At 41.7% G+C, this 19,351-nt stretch overlaps 1 protein-coding gene across 2 annotated transcripts in view; it reads right to left on the bottom strand.

The window, feature by feature from the left end:
• zmp:0000001200 (dedicator of cytokinesis protein 9) overlaps window positions 1-19,037 on the bottom strand; it is a 71,035-nt gene extending 51,998 nt beyond the window's left edge. For both annotated transcript variants that reach the window (XM_068571789.1, XM_068571793.1), the window contains exon 1: window positions 18,639-19,037. In XM_068571789.1, coding sequence (XP_068427890.1) covers window positions 18,639-18,755 — 117 coding nt within the window. In that variant the 5' untranslated portion in view covers window positions 18,756-19,037. The remainder of the gene's footprint in view (window positions 1-18,638) is intronic.
• Window positions 19,038-19,351: the final 314 nt, after the last annotated feature.

Here is a 19,351-nt window from a genome sequence, read left to right as displayed (position 1 = left end):
GAGTCACTATGTGCATTTCTGAATGCTTTTCTATCTTCATTCTTTTCAACTTTTGCATAATGTAGATTTGATACAAATGAATTAATCCCTTTCATTTTTTTATTCATCAAAATGAGACTCCTTCTAGGAGCCGGATGAATAATTGTAGAATAAATGGGTTACAATAAATGCGGTTATATCCAGAGGGAGAGTCTGATTCCATGGTCAGGCAAACAGCAATATGGCTGAATGCTTATTTAGTTCAGCTGAGAATCCAGAGCCACAAGCAGAAAGGGATGAATCACATTAAATGAATGTCATGCCATATGCAGAAAGCAATATATGTTGCACAAAAATCTAAATGAAAGCAAAATCAGTTATTTTGTCAATTAAATAATGAATGAAAAATGATTAATAAAAAAGACACATTTACTGCCATACAATTAAATCTGGTGGAACATCCTGTGACCTGACTCACGCCTCAAAGAAACCTCCGTTTACAAAACATATCAAGGACATGGGCGGATTTAAACCTTTTAGGACTAAACATCAAATAGGGAGTTTTTTTCTACAAAAGATTAGCTGCTGCTTGATCACAAGCTGGCCTTTCTGCCAACTACACAGATATATTGGGAGTGGAACAACAAAAATGTTATCATACACAGGCTTTTTAAATGCCAGGGAATGATTCATTTGCTCGTGTGGCTTTTGATTAAAATGTCTCAGGACTTCAATGAGGAAGACAAAAGCCGAAAAGAGCAGGACATACGTCAAAAAAAGATGTTATCTTGAAAAGAGCCAGGGAAAGAAAATCACTTTCCTGTCTCTATAGTTTGACTTTTAGCAGGACACTTGCAAAGACACAGTTGTTTAACGTAATCCGGATTATAAACCTAAATTATAGATCCAACTGTGCCAAAATACATTTAAAAGTGGATGCTTTTTATCTACTGTGGCTGCCCGTGTTTCACCCTCTGATTGTGAGGAAAAGGGGGTGAAGACAAGGAAACAGGGCAGTGTTCATCTTGGTTTATTTATCATTGCTTTTTCCCTTCCAGCAGCTGCAACTCACACTCAAAGACCAGTTATGTCCTTAATGGGAATTGTCAAAAAGAAATCCTGTTTGTCACAGTGGCATGAACACGCTGTAGCTGCTGCAATACAGCAAGTCCCACAAGCAGCGGCTGCGCTAACCTCCTTTACGCGTAGTAACAACAAACATGCTTGCATCTATCTTCTTTTTAGTAATCAGTCATGAGAGAAGCTTTTGCCTTTTGTTAGTATTTAAGTTACATTGAAGGGGCTGACACAGACACACCCATACAAACACATAAACACACATGGAGAAAGTGAGGTGATCCCTCAAACCATGATAGTGCACTAAGCAATAAATGCTTGCACGCATTCCTGCTTGCTGCTGTGTTAATATTTCAGTAGTGCCTGACACACTGAACTACATTTGACTGTACGATCATAGGAGCCGGGAGGATAGCAGCTGACTAGATGAAGAGATTCAGTAAAAGCAGGAGAGAGAATGGAAGGCATATGCTGGGGGAGGGAGGGACAAGAAGTTGATTATGTCTATTGATTTATTAGGAAATACATCTCCTCATTGGTTTATCCCTTTTCTCACACCTCGGATCAGGCCTCCATCCTCCTGTCACTTCAAAGAGGGATTTTAGGCTTACTATGTAAAATAACAAGGAGCAATCTGGTAAAAGCTGCAATGTCAAAAATCCCCATTTCTGAGGCAGTGTACGAAAGAAGCAATACATATTTTATTTAACTTGAACTGTTTGAATAATATGGACTTAAGAGATGAGATAGTGGCAACACTAGTCACTATTGATACAACTCTGTGATACAAAACATTATTTCTCGAAGATAGAAATTCATAAAGTCAGACTGAAAAAAATGTGACCTCTCAAGAATGAATAATTACTTTTGAACTAACTTGTCTTTAATTATTGCAGCCAGTTATTACTAAGAGGAAAAAAACTTAAATAAGAGCTCAACAAAGTAGACAATGATGCACAGCGACTAAAGCAGACATTGTTTAAAATCTAACAGCTGGGGATCATAAATCGTGTGCCCTGAGGTCATCCATGTTTGTTCTCCATGTAAGGATATGTCTGCAACAATGATGAGACAATACTGCTCTCAGGGTGTGGCACCTTAAATTAACTAAAGGTAATTAAAGTAACGTGCAGCATTTGTTGCATGAAAAAAAAACCGGTTGTTTGAAGTAATTAGCCTCTTTTTCATGAAGACACTAGAGCTATAAACACTGGGAGAGAGTCCAGGAGGCTTTTATATGATATGCACTTAAACACTAAGACACCATGCCCTGAACACATGGATTTCTATATGCATGCATCCTGATTCAAGCAGGGTAATAATAAGCTTTTATTAAATATATAAAAAAACAGTCCAGACCAGGTGGGCAAAGGGGCAATTCACATATGACAACACAAACCATTCTGGACAAAATGTATCCTAAATGAAGCCCTCAAACACAAATGTATGATTCAAGACTTTGGGGCTTTAAATCAAATGTACGGTACTTGTTGGATAAATGCCCATGAGGAGCTACAGCTGGGTATTTTCATTGGGAGGAGACAAGAGACGAATGAGCACGGGATGGCTGCAACTAAAAAGCTAAACTTATTTAATAGGCAGCTATCTGCAATGCTCTCAAAATGTTAAACCAGGAAGTGTCTTGTTGGATCAGCCAACTATGTAACTAAGTCCAGGCTGTTAATCCAAGCTTCACTGTCACTCTCCATGTAAAACTATCATGTGAAAAAAGGGTAAGATGCCAACAGAAAGTTTGCTTGAGTTTCTGTGCTGTATTTTGAAATATACTTTACTGGTGATGCCTTATTAAGGTCAGACTGAGGATGGATGAGTCATTATGTGTAGCAGGGTTTATTTCTTCAGCCCCCGTCACAAGAAACTGTTTCATATCTCTTGTTGACTGTGACACACACGCTGCCTTGGTATAATCAATATATATATATATATATATATATATATATATATATATATATATATATATATATATATATATATATATATATATATATATATATATATATATTACTGCTTGATATGGTACACATTCCAGTTCCCTTGCACAGCCAGAGGACATCTATACTGTGCGTGTCTACAGACACACTAAGTGGTCCTGTAGCCTCCAGCAGTACACAGTTGGACTGCGTCAGACAAACTAAATCTTGAGTTGGAGGTCCAGGCGAAGGCTGCAGTGAGAATGGAAGGGACGTTAAAGTGTGCTGTGGCACAGAGTGGGTCCATCTGGGGATGTTCAAGTGTGAACATCCTCTGTGGGATGTGGAAGCTGCTGCTCAGCTCTGCTCAAATCTGCAGCAGCTGCAGAGGAGATAAGAGCCGGACTGAAACACTGCTGGTGTGTGGAGCTGCATGGATTACTGCTGTCATTGCAGCAAGGCTTAAGTATTTCACACTAAACACAAATGTATAATGACAATTGTACCGTCGTGTTTACGACATCAAATTCAAAACACTCACAAAAGACGTAATGTGCAAGTTAAAACATCGTAGAGGGTGTTTGAAAAGGGTAATATGGTTTTTTTTGTGAATAAAAACACCTTTTCAAATCATATGTACAGGATAAATTCTGCGAAACGCATTATTCATGACATTATTTTTAATAGTGCTGCAAATAAAAAATATTTTCATTATCAATTAAGTATTTTCTATAACATCTCAAATGTCAAATTTTGTCCCATCAACTGTCCAAAAAACCAACGCCTTATCTAACAGTGATATAAAAATAAAGCACCTGCCCTGATGAAGATACTTCAGACCGAAATCTCAAATAAAGTATACACCTCATAGACCTACGTAAGTGTGGATAGAACTTATCAGTGTGGATTTTATTGATACTTCCACCTTCGATTAAGCCAGTGGAGCAGTGCTCATCCTGCATGATCTAAATAACTTGTTATAAACATGATCTGACAGCCTCAGCAACCTCAACTGTTGATCTGCTTGTTCTCTTCGCGTCTCTCGCCACAATCTGATTGCATATGGACATCATCAGTGGACCATAGTAACCCCCAAATAACTCCACTCCTACTAATACAGCACATTCAAGCTGTTAGCAGCGAGTGCTGGGTGAAGCCGAATTAACAACATCAAAGCCAGCACATGTGGACAGGAAAGTTTCAGCGTGAGTTTCCCCTTTCACACTAAGGAGTGGACGATCCTACACAACAAAGACAGAAATGTCCCCGCGTAGCTCAGAGGAGTAGAGGGGAGTTTAAGAGGAGTTGGCATCTCATCTGAGGAGCCTCTCTAGGATGAAGGTCAAGTCAGCAGCTGGCCCTGGTTTCCATGCCCAGAGTCTGCTGTGGGGCTCTGCAGGGTGTGTGTGTGTGTTTGTCCAAAGAGAGGCCACAATGTGGTGCACCACAGTGACATCACACACATATCCAGCAGGGCAAATAAAACAGGCATGGCTCCCAGCTGGAACTCTCTGGGGACTCAAAAAAGGATATGGCTGTTTCCTGCTGATGCGTGTGCGCTGTCATAACAAAAGCTGCCTCTCTCTGCCCCACTGTCCTTCAAACCCAATCAAAACTCCGAAACACTAGAAAGTTTTTGTGGATATTTTGTCAGAGTAATGCTGACCTCAACAATACAAATGGAAGAAGTAAAAACTGTATTGAAGGAGCGCCATTAACCCTCGAGAGGTTTTTGAGAATCACAAGTCTGCTGCTTTCTACAATAAACGTCTGGATTGGTTTCTCAAGAGTTTGTTTAAGAGAAAAGTTATGTAGGTACAGTTACAAACGTGGGCGGGCTAAAGATAGGCCAGGAATTTCAATAAGCCACATGCTTCACATTTTAGATACTGGAGTTAACATCACAAGCCCAAAATACTTCCTCCATGACAACGGACAACAGGTTGGATTATGTAGGACTTATTTCATGCAATGAAGACATAGATTAAACTTAAGCCTCTCTTTGACCTGGAGTTGACACCAGGTTATCCTGCCCCTCTTAGAATGGTACAAACCAAATACATGAGGGCCACATCCTCTTCCTTTTACTTGGTATTTTGGGATGGTTTATTTATCCTTGGAGAAGAAAATAACCCATTTTCCTGAGGGGTACTGCTTCCTGTTCTTTGTACTAGGTTCACCACGCACAAAATAAGTATACGTTGCAGGACACACACGCACACACACACACACACACACACACACACACACACGCACACAGAGTTTCTGAGTGCAGCTCTGTTGGATCTGCAGTGAGGTTGCTGCGGTGGGTTCAATTATCATTAATAGATGTTAATAATGAAGCAGTGCTTTTCCACGGCCTCTGCTGCATCACCAGCAGAGGACTGAAGCAGTGCCAAAGCCCTGAGGGCCTCCAGTCACCCTCTTAGTTACCCCTGCCAACTTTGTTTTGGCTTCACTATACACAACACAGAGTAATCTTTTTTTTTTTTTTAAAGTTGCATATTCAAGCTGTCAGTGCATCACAAAACTGATCAAATTGCAAATTTAAAATTACCTCTGGTAAAAAGTGGATGATAACTTGCTGCACAGCACACAAACATCCATGGGGGAGCATTACAGATAAAAACTATCGTAGCAACAATTCAATCGCATTTCAGCTGACGGCAGAAAGCAGCCAATCATATACTGTTCAGACACATGTATACACATAAGACCTGCAACACAGAGCTCGATGCAATAGTAAAATGTCCAACAGCTGATGAATGCCGTTACTGCCACCTACAGGCACTGGATGATACTACACTGAAAGGCATCTATTACAACCTTTATTCTAAGATAAACTCTAGGAAGTAAAAAAGACTATTCATTTATATTTTCATGAAAACATATATTTTATTAACCTACAGAGTAAACAAAACAACCAAAACAAACAAGCTTCACTGTAGATTGCAGTGATGGCCCTTTATCCAGTCACCACCGTGTGACGACACACCTTCCTTCCCTGCTCTCAGATTGACTATTGGTATAATGCAGCCATTGTTTGTCACATATGTGTCATTTCCAGCAGCTCAGTGTGAAAACAATCATTCCCCACACTCAACACATATACAGGAAGCAGATATAGAAGCTATAGACTGGACTCTATGGGAAGAGAGAGTTATTAGCAGACTGCTGGTAGTATTTTCACAGCCCTAAAAACTCATTCAAACCCCAAACAGAGATTGAGCTGCTTCTTCCTGAGACTGACAGTTAGTAGTGATAACCCTGACACACAGAGTGATGACTGAACGTTAAACTAGTTGTTGTTGATGCTCATTCAGGCCGGAAACCAAAACATCCAGGTTGCATGTTTTGCACCAAGTAAAAACATGTTCCCTCGATGTCAAACTGTCATCACTTATTGCGGTGGGTGATTTGATCCAAACAACCCTCACTAGGTCATTGGCCTGCAACCAGGTGGGAAGGAGGGACGGGAGGGAGTTCTGTCATCATGTGCAGGCTCTGACTTGCAGCATGGAAGTTGCGAGCTGAGAGATCCTGAAACAGGCCCGTACTGGCCGAACGTTGTTTTAGAGGCTGCAACTAAGCCACACAGTTACAGCCCTCCGTGTGTTTCTCCTCTACACTTTCATGGATCAGTCTGTGTGACAATGAAACATTTCCTGCCATTAAGTGTGCATCAAGTAACGGATTCTTTTTCTTGAGGGGCGACTCTAGCTCAGGGGGTTGAGTGGTCGCCCCGTACCCGCAAGCTACCCGGTTCGTTACCCGGTTCGATACCCAGTCCCTCCATAGTTCACATGTCTAAGTGTCCCTGAGCAAGGCACTTAACCCCTAGCTGCTCCCTGGGCGCCTCTCAAGGCAGCCCACTGCTCCTTAACCGAGGATGGGTCAAATGCAGAGAAGAATTTCCCCAAGGGGATTAATAAAGTGCACGTTTCGTTTTTCTTGTTTTTTTTCCTTTGATTTACAAGTGAAGCATTGTTGTGACAGCACATATTAATATTAATTCACAGAATGTGAATTACGGTAAAACAGATTGATGCTGTGCTTTATATCAAAAACCTGATACGTTTAACTGACTGAAATATAAGTATTTAGAGCCACTGATACATTATACTTAGGCTAATCTATATAATTGGTAATGGCAGACTTAAGTTGACGTAAAGATAAATTAAGTATGGCTTGTTAAGGAAATAAAAAAAGCAAGCAGCAGTTAGGGTTAATCCAGGTTCATTGCTTTTTGTTTGGAGCAGCTCATGGATAACGTCCTCAAACAGTCTGAGGAAATGGATTTACTCAAATATCCCACAAATCCTGCAAATTGAGCAGAATCCTGAGCAGATTAAATGCAAGTAGTTGCCTCACAGAAGCAAGACACTCGATGCACATCATGCGTAAGGTGTCAGGTGAGGAATAGAAGGGTGAAATAGTAGGGAGTAATCGCCATCTGACGTTCAAGGCGTTCTGGGAGGTGTAAATCTGAGATATAGTGAGAGGGTGGATTAATCTTAATAGCCTCTAAACTGCAAAACAGCATGAGACAGGATGAAATGCGAAAGTGGAACTAAAGACAAATAGGATGAGAACTGAAAACGGAGGTAATTAAATCTAAAAAAAGCAAAGATAATATACATTTTATATATATGTTCATTTAAGATAATCCAACTATTTTTTTTCTTGTTTGGTAGCGTCTTGACGCTGTGTGGCAGGGAGGCAGGGTGGGGATAATTGGGGGGAGGCAGGAGTTTAAGGAAACTGTAAGGATCAGATAATCTCAGTTGGCTCTTTGTAATCAGTGGAAATCCTCTTGAGCCTGATTCAATGAGCGCTGCTGACAATCAAAGGAAACAGAGGATACACGAGGAGATAAACGCCGGACCGTGCACCTGCACCACTAAAGTGGCAGTGGATTTAACTGTAATACTATATGACACAGCTCCCCAGGGAGGCTGCAAGCAGAAACAAGAAGCTGTTATCCACGATGGCGAATGCACAGAGAGATAATTATTTATTTGTTCTCTGTGCAAGTACAAAAAAAGTGGTTTGTGGTCGAAAATGCATCTTGGATGGAGTTGGCTGATATGATGACATACATACAGTGAAAGCCATACCATGTTGGATTTCAATAAGATTTTTGTATCCAAGTAATTTGATTTAATTTGGTGGTTTAGTACAAAATCAGACATTAATATATGGTTATTTTATCCATAAACCACTTCTCAGTTATCTTCCAAATATAATAATATGGCAATACAAAGGTACATATACAGATCTAAGAATTTGATCAAAATCTCACACTCTAAGATTCAATTCACTAATCTGACAAGTTAGATACACACAAACATATAATAATAAGGAGTTGTTGAAATAATCTGATTAATACAGTAATTATTGTGCAATCAGATTTGTGGTAATCCAGGTATTTCTGAATTCCTTACGGGATTACTATTGCAATATTTTTTTTTTAAATCCAGCACTGGCACACCATCTTTTCCCTGCTGTTGCTATAGTTTGTTAGAGGCCCCTCCCTTCCTGAAAGAGGAAACACATGTTATAGGATCCATCCCTGCTTGACTGGGACAGTCAATATTTAAGTGCTTATTTTGTCTCACGGCCTTTCCGAGTCTTGAGTGGAACACTTTTCACACCAGTCCCTTGTGCTGAAACATACAAAGTGTAGCAGAAGTATTTCATGGCCAAAACAAAAAACCTCATTACTTGCTGCGGAAACTGTCGGTGGCTTTTTGAGAGATTTAACTGGCATTATGGATCAGGTTAATACCACAAGGAGCAGTGTGGCTGCTATAGCAACTAAGATGGATTTGGATGGATTTGACATTTCCGAGACTCAAGCGAGTCACTTGAGAAAGCATTAGTTCAGAGACGGAAAAAATAGCAGCAAAATAACACAACATCTGAATCCACTACCAGTTCAAGACTTTTGTTTATCATGTATGGAAATGTCAAAGAAATTGTAAATAAAAACACTTGATCACAAGCGCAAACAGCGCCGTCATATTTTGAGAAATACAGACATTATGGGTGGAACAAGTTCAACACGCTGCTCTGTGGGTGGGGGGTGGGGTCGTTGGATTTTAAAGACTGAGCGGAGACGCTAAAAGGAGATTAAGTCAAGTCAGGGATACTGAGGCGTTTATCTGCACAGCACCGTGCCCGGCGAAGAAAAGTGACTTTAAGCTTTGTGTTTATGATGCAGGGTCCCTGCTTTTTGGCAAATCATATAATATCATGTGTAGCCGAATGTCAACAGGGTCTCAGATCCCTTTGTTCATCAATAACAAGAGCAGGCCTCCAGGTGCACAGCCACACTGCTGATCCTCCATAAGCACCACAGAGCTAACTTTATTCATCCATCCAGGCAAGGATGGATAAATAAAGCCAGCTTATTTTTCACTTATTTTAGCACAATCCTGCCACACAATGCTAAGTCCGTGAAAAACAAACAGGGGAGCAAACATAAGCAACTTTAGCCCCAAGGAGAGCTCCGTCTCTGCGGTGTGCACAGGCTTCGATGGATAAAACAAACAGTGATGACCACATTCACTTCATTTCCTGCTGTGAAAGACTTTCATTTATGTCTTCAAGCTATTGCAGTTTTTCATTCCTCATTTTTCTGGAAGTCAGCAGATAAAATGGTACAATACATTTTTATCAATCATTAAATCTCAGTGGATTTGTTACTTTAACCAGAACTCATTTGTTTATTGTGGGCAGAGAGCGCACAATGGGCTTGTTTCAGCTTTCAAAGAAAGAAAAAAAAGAGCTCAGCTTTTCATTTACATTTTTCTTGAATGGGCGACTCCAGCAACTCATCAAGATTCTCTTTTCATCGGACAGCTCGTCTAAACTTGTGGGTGCTCAGCGTCACATAGAATCACTCTGCCAATGGGAAAGTAGAACAGTAAGAACTACATTCAAATTATATTGTTACCTTAAAAAATACAAATGCATTGCCAAAGATTAAAAGGAGTGGATCACAACGTTTTGGGCTCAGCTGTTGTGCCAAAGAGAGATCCCCCTCTAAGCTAATATCATATTTTGCATTGAAAAGCAAAGATTAGACAAAAGTCTAAAAATATGAACACATTTCTGTCACAGAATAGAACCACAATAGTCATTTCATGAACCCTCCTCCCATATTTCTCTTGTGACCCTTTCAGTGGGCCCGACCCCTAGGTTGGGAACCAGTGGACTAAACTATCTAACTACCCAGAGTGATTCAAAAGAGCTCTGCCTTAAAATAGTGAAAGGCAACAATAATAACAATCATTGTAATATATTATAACCCCGCAGTCGCAGGTGTCATTTTTCTGCTAAATAAGTACTTTACACTTTTGTTAAGTTTTTCAAATACATTTTGTTGATAACACTTTAATTGGATTTGGAAGGCAGGACTTCTTCCACTTGCATTTTTTTTTAACCACAAACAAGTTTAGATAAAAATCAATATGGTGAGATTCAAACCGTGCCCCAAAAAACATCTTGTCATTGGACCGCCACCTGTAGGCTGTGCCCCTCCCCCTCCCTCCCTCCCTCCCTCCCTCCTTCCCTGGGCTACAGTGTGTCAGAGTGAGGAATGCCAGCTATGCAGCCAGCCTGGTGAAAAGTCATTACAGTTCATCCCCTCTGGCTGTGGCAGGTCATATCCACTCACTACACAAAGCCAGAAGAATGAGTGTAGAGAAGAGTATCTCTTTAATGAGGCTACCAGCATGCACTGTGGGAAAGAAGGAAACATCGTAGACAGGTAAACGCCACATTGAGGAGGTTCTACTTTTATCCATTTATTTAATGGATAAAAAGTGCACAACAAGGAAGTGAAGAAGAAATTAGTTGATGAGCTTCAGCCTCTAAAGATGAGCTGAAGACGACATGCTCAAATTTGTCCACAGAGCCAGAAGCCCCACCAACGCTGTTGCACAGAGCGCTGTTGGTTGTTTATTCAACGGTTATGAATATTGAACTTGACCAAAATTGCGGAAAATTCGATAATATACTTCATTGGGACACCATACAACCACCAAGTGTTAAGTAGTGCGGATGGACGGGTCTTGAGACAGGTTTAGGACATACCCATACAGAGAGAGAGTGTCCTCGCTTTATAGTTAGAGACATTTACCCTCCACTGCATTGGTGTCTTAGGTGAATTCAAGTAAGTGCCCTAAACTTCCAGAAAAATCCCAGATTAACGAAAACAACTTCAGTGGCAACTTTCCTCTTCAGTGTGATAGCAGTCAGGACGCAGCCTAGAGCAGGCATTTTAAGTAGTTTCCCTAACACTTCACAGCAGCCGTCTCTCCTCAGCACACAACAAATAAATGCTTCACAATCATGACCGAACACAGCCAATATTTGCCTCTGCGCTGCATCAAGTGATACTTGAAGGGTGAATGTTAAATCACGCCAGTGTTCTCTTTCACCAGACTTGTCACATCGGCACTAAATCTCAGAAGCGGAAACTAGGATTTGTATTGGCTGATTGTCTGCTAATCCTTCCCTCTGTGTTACAACACATTCAACATCCGCTGAGGCCAGCGTGAGCTGTGTGGCGAGCGTGAGTGGGAGGTCACTGACCGCAACGAGACGATGTCAGAGCAGGCCAGGGGGAGAGGTATGCATGCAAAGCAGATTAACCTACTAAGAGTGTGCCGTTTGCTTGGCACTAAATCCCAGGAGTCGCAACAATAACACAGGAGTGCAACTAAAACAAACAGCAGGTGCAAAGAACTCAAGTAGGAAGAACTTCTTTAGAATTTTGCCAGAATTTTCATGGGTGATTTCACTTAAAACCACAAATGTCGTATTATCCTATCCCACAGAGCATGTTAGCGTGGCTAAAAATAACACAAGTTTATGAGACATTATCAAAGTTCAATAGGCTGAAAGTACTCGAGTGAAGCATACATCAAAGAATCAAGTGAACTCTACACTCGTCGAGTAAAGTGAACCTCCACTCAGAGGAGAGAGCAAACCCTGGAATTGGCAGTGATTCAAAAATGGAGAGAATGCCATTCATTGGGTGGAAAAAAAAATGACATGGTTAAAAGTGTTGTACAGGATACCCTCCAATCTCATATGTCATGGTAACAGCCGTGTTCCCACAATTACAAGTTAATGGTCAGTTGCAGTGAAGGAAGGGAGGTACACATTACTTTTATAGACAAATCAAGGAGGCTTGTAGAGTAAAAGGGACTTAAAAGGAAATGTGCTAGACATTAGTCTGCTCTTTCTAGACTCTGTCAGCCAACATGGGTGTGTTGTTCACTCTCCAGTCAGGAGTGCTGTATAGTGCTTTTCAGGGATTAATCCCATGAGCTTAATCGGTAGGTGCACCTTAAAACAACATGTGTGCAGAGCAATTATTTTGCCTTTGGAGCTTAAGGCTTAAGTCTCAACTATTAGCCAACACTCACTCGCCTCTATAACTTAATGTACATTTCTCTCATTGACTTGTTCACGTGTGAGCCGTGCTGCCAGTTATGTGCCAGTTAGAAGCGGCTTGAGGTGTAAGGGGACTGTGCCATGTGGGCCTGCACTCTTTCTCACAGTTAGGATGCAAGCAAGGCCGAGTGCTAGTGTCATGAGAATAAACTACATCTCAAAGACTGTTCCCAAAATATGACGTATCCAGATGGATGACCTTTATGCATTTAATACCAACCGTCTTCAAATACAACTAGTCAATTGTGTTTCTTTTGTAAAAAACTGGAGTTATGTTGCACAGATTGATTTAAATTCACTCCATCATTCTATTACATGCAATGTGTTTGATATGTAGATCTTGCGACCAACAGCTCAAGGAAACTCTTTGATTTATTCTTAATGAATTAAAACATTGTGTGATCATATTGAAAATCTTACTGTTGTGTTTACTGAAGTGACATATACAATGTAGTTGTATACACGATGAGCAAGAATGTTGACCCGGTCATGGATCTGGAGCCAAAAGTTAGAAACCACTGTTTTTATATTAACCGTTTGCCGAGTGAGTTCCCAATCTTAAATCACTGACAAGTCATTTATGCATTAGAAATTATTTAGATCCTTTACTGCAGTAGAAGTACTAATACCACACAGATGAAACAATCCACCATGACTAAAAGTCCTGCATTCAGAACCTTAATCAAGTTATTATTCGCAAAAATGTACGTTAAAAGTACCCGAGCAGTAAAATGTTCCCTATCCGTGATTTCCTGACAAAAGTAATTTCTGTGCGCGCAACTGTTTGAGTTGCATGTACGGGACCTCTATAGCTGCATGTGTGAGTGTCTGTTGTGCTTGTGGGTTTTGACATTGATTTGCTTTCACAGTGTGCCCTGCTGACTCAAAAATAGCCACCGTAATGGCTTCGAGAATGGAGGCAAAGCAACGCTCCACTTGACTTGATGATAATGTGCTGCAGTCATGGCTCCACAGCAGGATGTTAAAAGGAAGTTTGATTCAGATTGATGCGTTTTAAATGTATGGAGGGATTTAGACTATTACAAAGCAGCGTTAAAGGCTTCCACGATATAGACCACCCAGCAGCTCTATTAATCCTCACTCTTCTCCATTTGGATGGATGACAGAGCACGGCAACTAGACATATTTTCAGAGAGAAAGAGGGGAAGCATTCCAGCCTTCAAAACAAACTTCCTTACAGCAACAAGCCTTGATTTATGAATTATGAATACTGTTGGATAAGAGAAATGTATATGTTCTTAGGAGGTGAGTGTAAAACAAAGTGTCATACTTGCTAACAGGAAAACACCCACTGACCAGGCTCTCCTGCAGGCCGCCTCTCTGTTATGGAAACCTCCTTCAAAACAGCTCTGCTCTATCAGGCAGAACACTCAGACAGAGTGGGCGGGTTACCAGCGAGCCCTGCCTAAAACTTCTGGTCCGTCCAAATACAGCCACAGGAAACTTGCTCTATCGAGTAAACGCCTCTCCCACAAGAAGATGAAGGACAGGAAGTCATGGGCACTTCCTGTACAGGCAGGCGGGATGGAAACATTTTGGAGTCCTTGTGGTGGCGATGGTGACAATGATCTTTCTTCTCTTTTGAGAACTATGACATTGATACTGCTGACGAGCATGGCTGCATCTGGGAAAATGTAGATTTAAAAGGAGACAGTTATGTAACGACCATGAAATCGGTACACAGACATGAATGCTTGCGTACGAATGTGTCTGAATGTTTTATGTGAAATAGTAGTTATTCATTTTCCACCCCTAGCCAGGAAATTGTTAAATAATCTTGTTATGTGACCACAAACCAAATATAGGGATACTGTCTTGCCTCAAAATTCATATCTAACACTTATTTTGACATGTGTTTAAAATACATTCTGGCAAAATGAAAGGTTTGTAACAACTATACAGTACATACGTTCAGCTGTCCCAAAGAGATAAAGCAAATGTGATTCATTTCCATGATATCAATTGGTTTGGATCATGGGATCATTTGATTAGCTCCTGTCGTACTTGACGTGGACTAACCAGAAGCAGTTAAGGCTGGATGAAGAAAATCCTTTTAGGTTCTCGACAAAGTGCTCTATATCATCTTGACCTTCAGTTGAGATATTCTCTCAAGCTTCCTACTCTGATTGGAAGAGGCAAAATCTGGTTGATTAAAACCACAACGACCAAAACCCAAGCAGACACATTACATAGTAAGCTTGATTGGTGTGTTTTATTTCTCACTTTCCATGAAGCCTTCGCTCTCAGGTCATGCACAACTGCTTGGATCTTGTGAAGTTTAAATGTTTCTAATCCAGTCAGTATTAACTTGAAAACGAGAAACAACAGAAGACTGAACAATAGTGCATTTGACTAAACTATAAACCAGCTGACAGGTGGAAAAGTAGCGGACCTTGATGGCTTTTCCATCATGTCTTTTTATATGCCAAGAGGGGACTGTAGCCATGTCACCCCATCCACTTGTATATGGTTTACCTTTCAGTGTAACACAACACAATTCAGCAAAATCAAGCCTTCATAATATGCTGAATCAATACCCCTCTAAAACAGTTCCAACAAAAACTGAACATTATAACCTGTTTAGACTGCATAGTTTCATCTAGATGTGCCTTACAAAAAGGCAACTGATTGTGTCAAACAAGTTTGACAAACTCTTGTTAGTTGTTATGCAACAGCAACACAACTTTATCATCACTGTAAGACAGTAAAAGGCTTTGTGGTTTATACATACTGAAGTCAAACTTGGAAAGTTTGATATCTTTTTTGTGGAATTTTGTACCAAATGGTATCAAAGTTCTGGGCTTGTCTAATCCACAGCTGCATATTAGAAAGACAGCCTCTTAATGTGTTCATTAGTTACTAGAGCATCCTCGTGTATTATTGACCCGTTCAGATAACTCATCTGCTCTCCCATCTCTTCCACGTTGAGTTTGTTCTTGTAGAGTATCACTTACTATCACAGCAACAGAGGAAGCTTATGCACCCTTTCAGGCCCAATAGTAACAGACAGATGAATACAGAGGGAGGTCAAGCTGCCGAGGCCTCACAACACTGACAGCACAGGTGACAGACAGCAAAGTCTACTCCCAGCGCACACAAGAAGTTATTTTCGCTGTTTTGGCGGACTTAAGGTCAGTCTACTTAGCACATACTTGGTGAGTGGCATGACTAACAAATCAGGCTTCACTACATGAGAAGACATGACTTTAACTCAGTTATGATCAAAGACGGAACATGTTCTGTCAAAACCAGTTGGAAAAAAAAAGTCCCCGGTACACACCCACCGAGTTGAGGTAATGCTGGGATTCCCACATCTTGACAAACAAAACCTTGAAAAGCCCAACAGGAACAGGTTTGCATTTGTCAGTGATCCGATCAAGAAGGCTGACGGACGAAGAGAGTATTGCATCATGTAAAGTAGGAGGAGAGGCCACAGTTTGAATTCACTGCACAAACTGCATCTTCTATGCATCGGGAGCTCATGAAAATGTTTGACTTGACCAAACAAGCTAGAAAGAAAAGCCTGTCACATGACGCAGGAAGATGCAGTACAGGTAAAAAGAGGGAGTAGGGATTATAATAGGGAATGGGGGAGATTATATGCATAAAGGGAGGCTGAATTAACTCTCTTTCTTGATGTAGATGTTTAACTTGTTTGACCTAAAGACAGGAAATGCTGTCCACCCACCCAAAAGGCATCAGAGCAATTTAGCTTGAAAAGGGGCTTTAACGTCTAATAGCAAGGTGAAGAAGCAACATGTGTGCTCTGTTTATAGATGTCCATGTTGTTGATATTCAAATGTTGTTTTCTGCAGCACATGTGAGGCCTCCACTTTCCTTTATCGTTTCACAGCGAGTCGGTCGTGTGTGTGTGTGTGTGTGTGTGTGTACTGGCTCTGGGCGGCTAATGGCATCACTCCTACTTAATGACACCCATCTGGCCTCCAGCTCCCTTAGGTCCAGCACATAGCAGGAACACTGAGGATCTGAGTCACCATACTCATAGGCAGTTAGGCTTATTGATTACAATTACACAACTGCCTCCCTCCCCTCCTCCCAGCTGTTTCATACACTAACTAAACATGTCCAACTCCCATCGATTTGTTATATGACCATCAGCCGATACATTGATGACATTTCCAAAAAACGAAAACCATAACAAAACTCTGCACACACTCAATGATTTGTTTTAAATCGGATTGGCAGCACCCTAGGTTACATCGAACAAATTCAAAGCTGACAGCCATCATGGAGCTAATAGTGTTCCCAGCATGCCTAAAAACGTGGAGAAACAGAGGGATGGCTCAGCTTAGAGCTCCGGCCTATTACAAGCCTCTCTGCTTTCCACTCCAACAATAAACAATGAGGCTTGAGCAAGTGTGGGCCTTCACGAACGTGCACAAATAGTTGGGAAAGGAAGAGAGCAGCTCAGTGCACTTGACTAGTAGGCATGCGCATTGTCTGTATTTTATAATCTATGTTTCTGGGAGTGTAAAAAGGACAGAAAAATGTGTGTTTCAAGCTGAAACAACAATTGGAATGGGTGATAACAGCTACAATCCCCTCTTTATACCCCTGGCACAGATCCCTCTATATTCCTGCAGAGGTATTTACATGTTTCAGGGAGGAATTAATTACGAGTTGCGTGGACAGTGGTCATGTGTACAGTCACATTCTTGTCCCACTCAACTGAACAACACGGCCATATGTTCATTTCTACAGCTAACATATCCAGAGACAGGGCCTGAGGCGCGGCAAGGAGTGAAATCAGCCTGAAATCAGACTCGTGCCCCACAACCTGGGTCAGAACAAGACAGGTATTTGTTATAATAGGGATGACTGAACAGGCCTACAGAGAAGAGAATCAAATCAAAAGCTACAAAGAGACACAGAGTGACCACAAAAAGACAGAGTGACAAGTACTTCAAGTGGATCAAGCCCTCTTTAAAACGTGATGATTTCCCAACATGCATAATCATATCCCTTTTTTGTCTCTCCTCCCCTCCGGCATCTCTGGCAGTGCACCGGAGTAAGAATGAATAAATAATTCGAAGGTGTGGTTGGATGTCTGGGATCCTGACTCAGGATTCCATTTCCCTGACGGAGGGCCTGGACGGTGTCCGTTTCGGTTACCTAGCAACTTCTTCCAGGAAAGCTGGAACAATCAGGAGGAGCAACAAACCCCCAACACGCTTGGATGCAACAAAAGGGCCGACTCCTTTTTTTTTCTCCCGAGCTCTGTGGAAAACTGATACTGAGGAGGTAGCCTGTACTGCAGGTCCTCGTTGCCCAGATGTTGGACGGTCAGATTCAGCATTATCTCACTGTCACTGGACACTTTATAGGTGTCTGAAGCATGAAATTGAAGCCACATGCTTTCCCTTGAGAGGAGGCATTATGTCATCTGAACACCCTCAATGACACAAGTACAAAACACCTTGATCAGGCTCTGATTTGTGACAGACTTTCCAGGAAATAAGACACTTAGACAAGTGTGTCGAAAAGTGATTTTTTTTCTACAGCAGTCTGGCATTTCCACAAAGACTACAAAGTGAAGTTAATGTACAATACAATGTAAGCAAGAAAGAGAGATTGTTATATGGTGCTAAAGTCAGTGAATGCGATAGTCCACCTAAAATGCTACAAACTCTCTCCATTTGTTCACTTTGAATCAATCTCTATATCTCTCTCAAACAGTTGTAAGTTAAGCCTACACACTTCATAATATGACCTTTAGTTCTTAACCCAGAAAGGGGTTAGACCCAGCTGGTCTAAAGTCAGCTGAGTGAAGATGAAAGAGAAGGACGTTGTGGCAATTATCAATGCACACGAAGGCATTACATGAATACACAGCAAGTCCAAGATAGTTTCAAGGTTTTTAATAAGGTGCAAACCAACCTCTTTTTAAATATCACTGCCAGTCACACACCTTCATTCACTCCAAATCACCATTTTTCACATGCCACACTCTTCAGCCATTAAAGCCCACATGCACTCCCACCCGGCTGATCTGAAGTCAGCTGACTTTTTTTTTTTTTTGCTGAAAATATTCGCCAAACCAGGTAATTCTCAAGTTCTCAGAGGGTTTAACCGCGCTTGAAGACACTGCCCACGGAGGCATACGGTGGAGGAGGAGGGTATTAAGGTGTGTAGTCCACTTACAACTAGCACGGACGTCCGAACCACCTCAGAGACACTCTGCCGGAGCTCCGCCGCGGTGCCGGGTTTCCCCAGACCCCGCGTAAACCTCCTGGTCTCCGGATGCGCTGCTGCAGTCATCGTTGCGCACCACTTTGCGTCAATGCCCGGTTCAATCCACAGGTTATACGAGCGAGATTCACAGCTGAAGCATTACTGGGTTATCCGTCTCTCCGATACCCGCTGCTAAACACCACCAGTTGTGTCATGTTGCGGTGTGTTTGCTGACTCACTCCCGCGGCTCGCTCTCGCACTTTTCGCTTTTCTAAAAGTCAACGCGTGCGGCTCTGTCCCCGGTGCTGCGTCCCCTTCTTTCGGATTTGTTGTTGTCATAATAAAGAATGCTTTGAAGTAGTGTCTCATTGGCCGTCCATCGCCAGACAGGAGGTGGATAAGAGAGTTGCCTCCTCCGCGCACTCCGCCCCTCACCGGCGTGAAGGCCTGCCCACCGCCGGCTGTGTGTGTCTGTGTGTGTCTGTGTGTGAGCGGCTGGACTTTGGACCGCAAACTCTGAAATAGTGCCTGAACCAATATGTCCCCACCTCCACAAAAATGACAACTCTGGGGAGCATGTATCGAAAGTGTTACTCCATTTGTCCCGTGGAAAACTAACTTGCCTCCACTGAACACATCTTCAAGGAACAGCCAGGTAGAAAGTTTCAAGCTGTTTCCCTGAC

This window comes from Clinocottus analis, unplaced genomic scaffold, assembly GCF_023055335.1.
Source record: "Clinocottus analis isolate CAN_PGR_092001 unplaced genomic scaffold, fCliAna1.0.p SCAF_12, whole genome shotgun sequence".
Lineage (NCBI taxonomy): Eukaryota > Metazoa > Chordata > Actinopteri > Perciformes > Cottidae > Clinocottus > Clinocottus analis.
The sequence above is the reverse complement of the archived record's forward strand: the minus strand, read 5'-3'. Positions and strand labels throughout refer to the sequence as shown.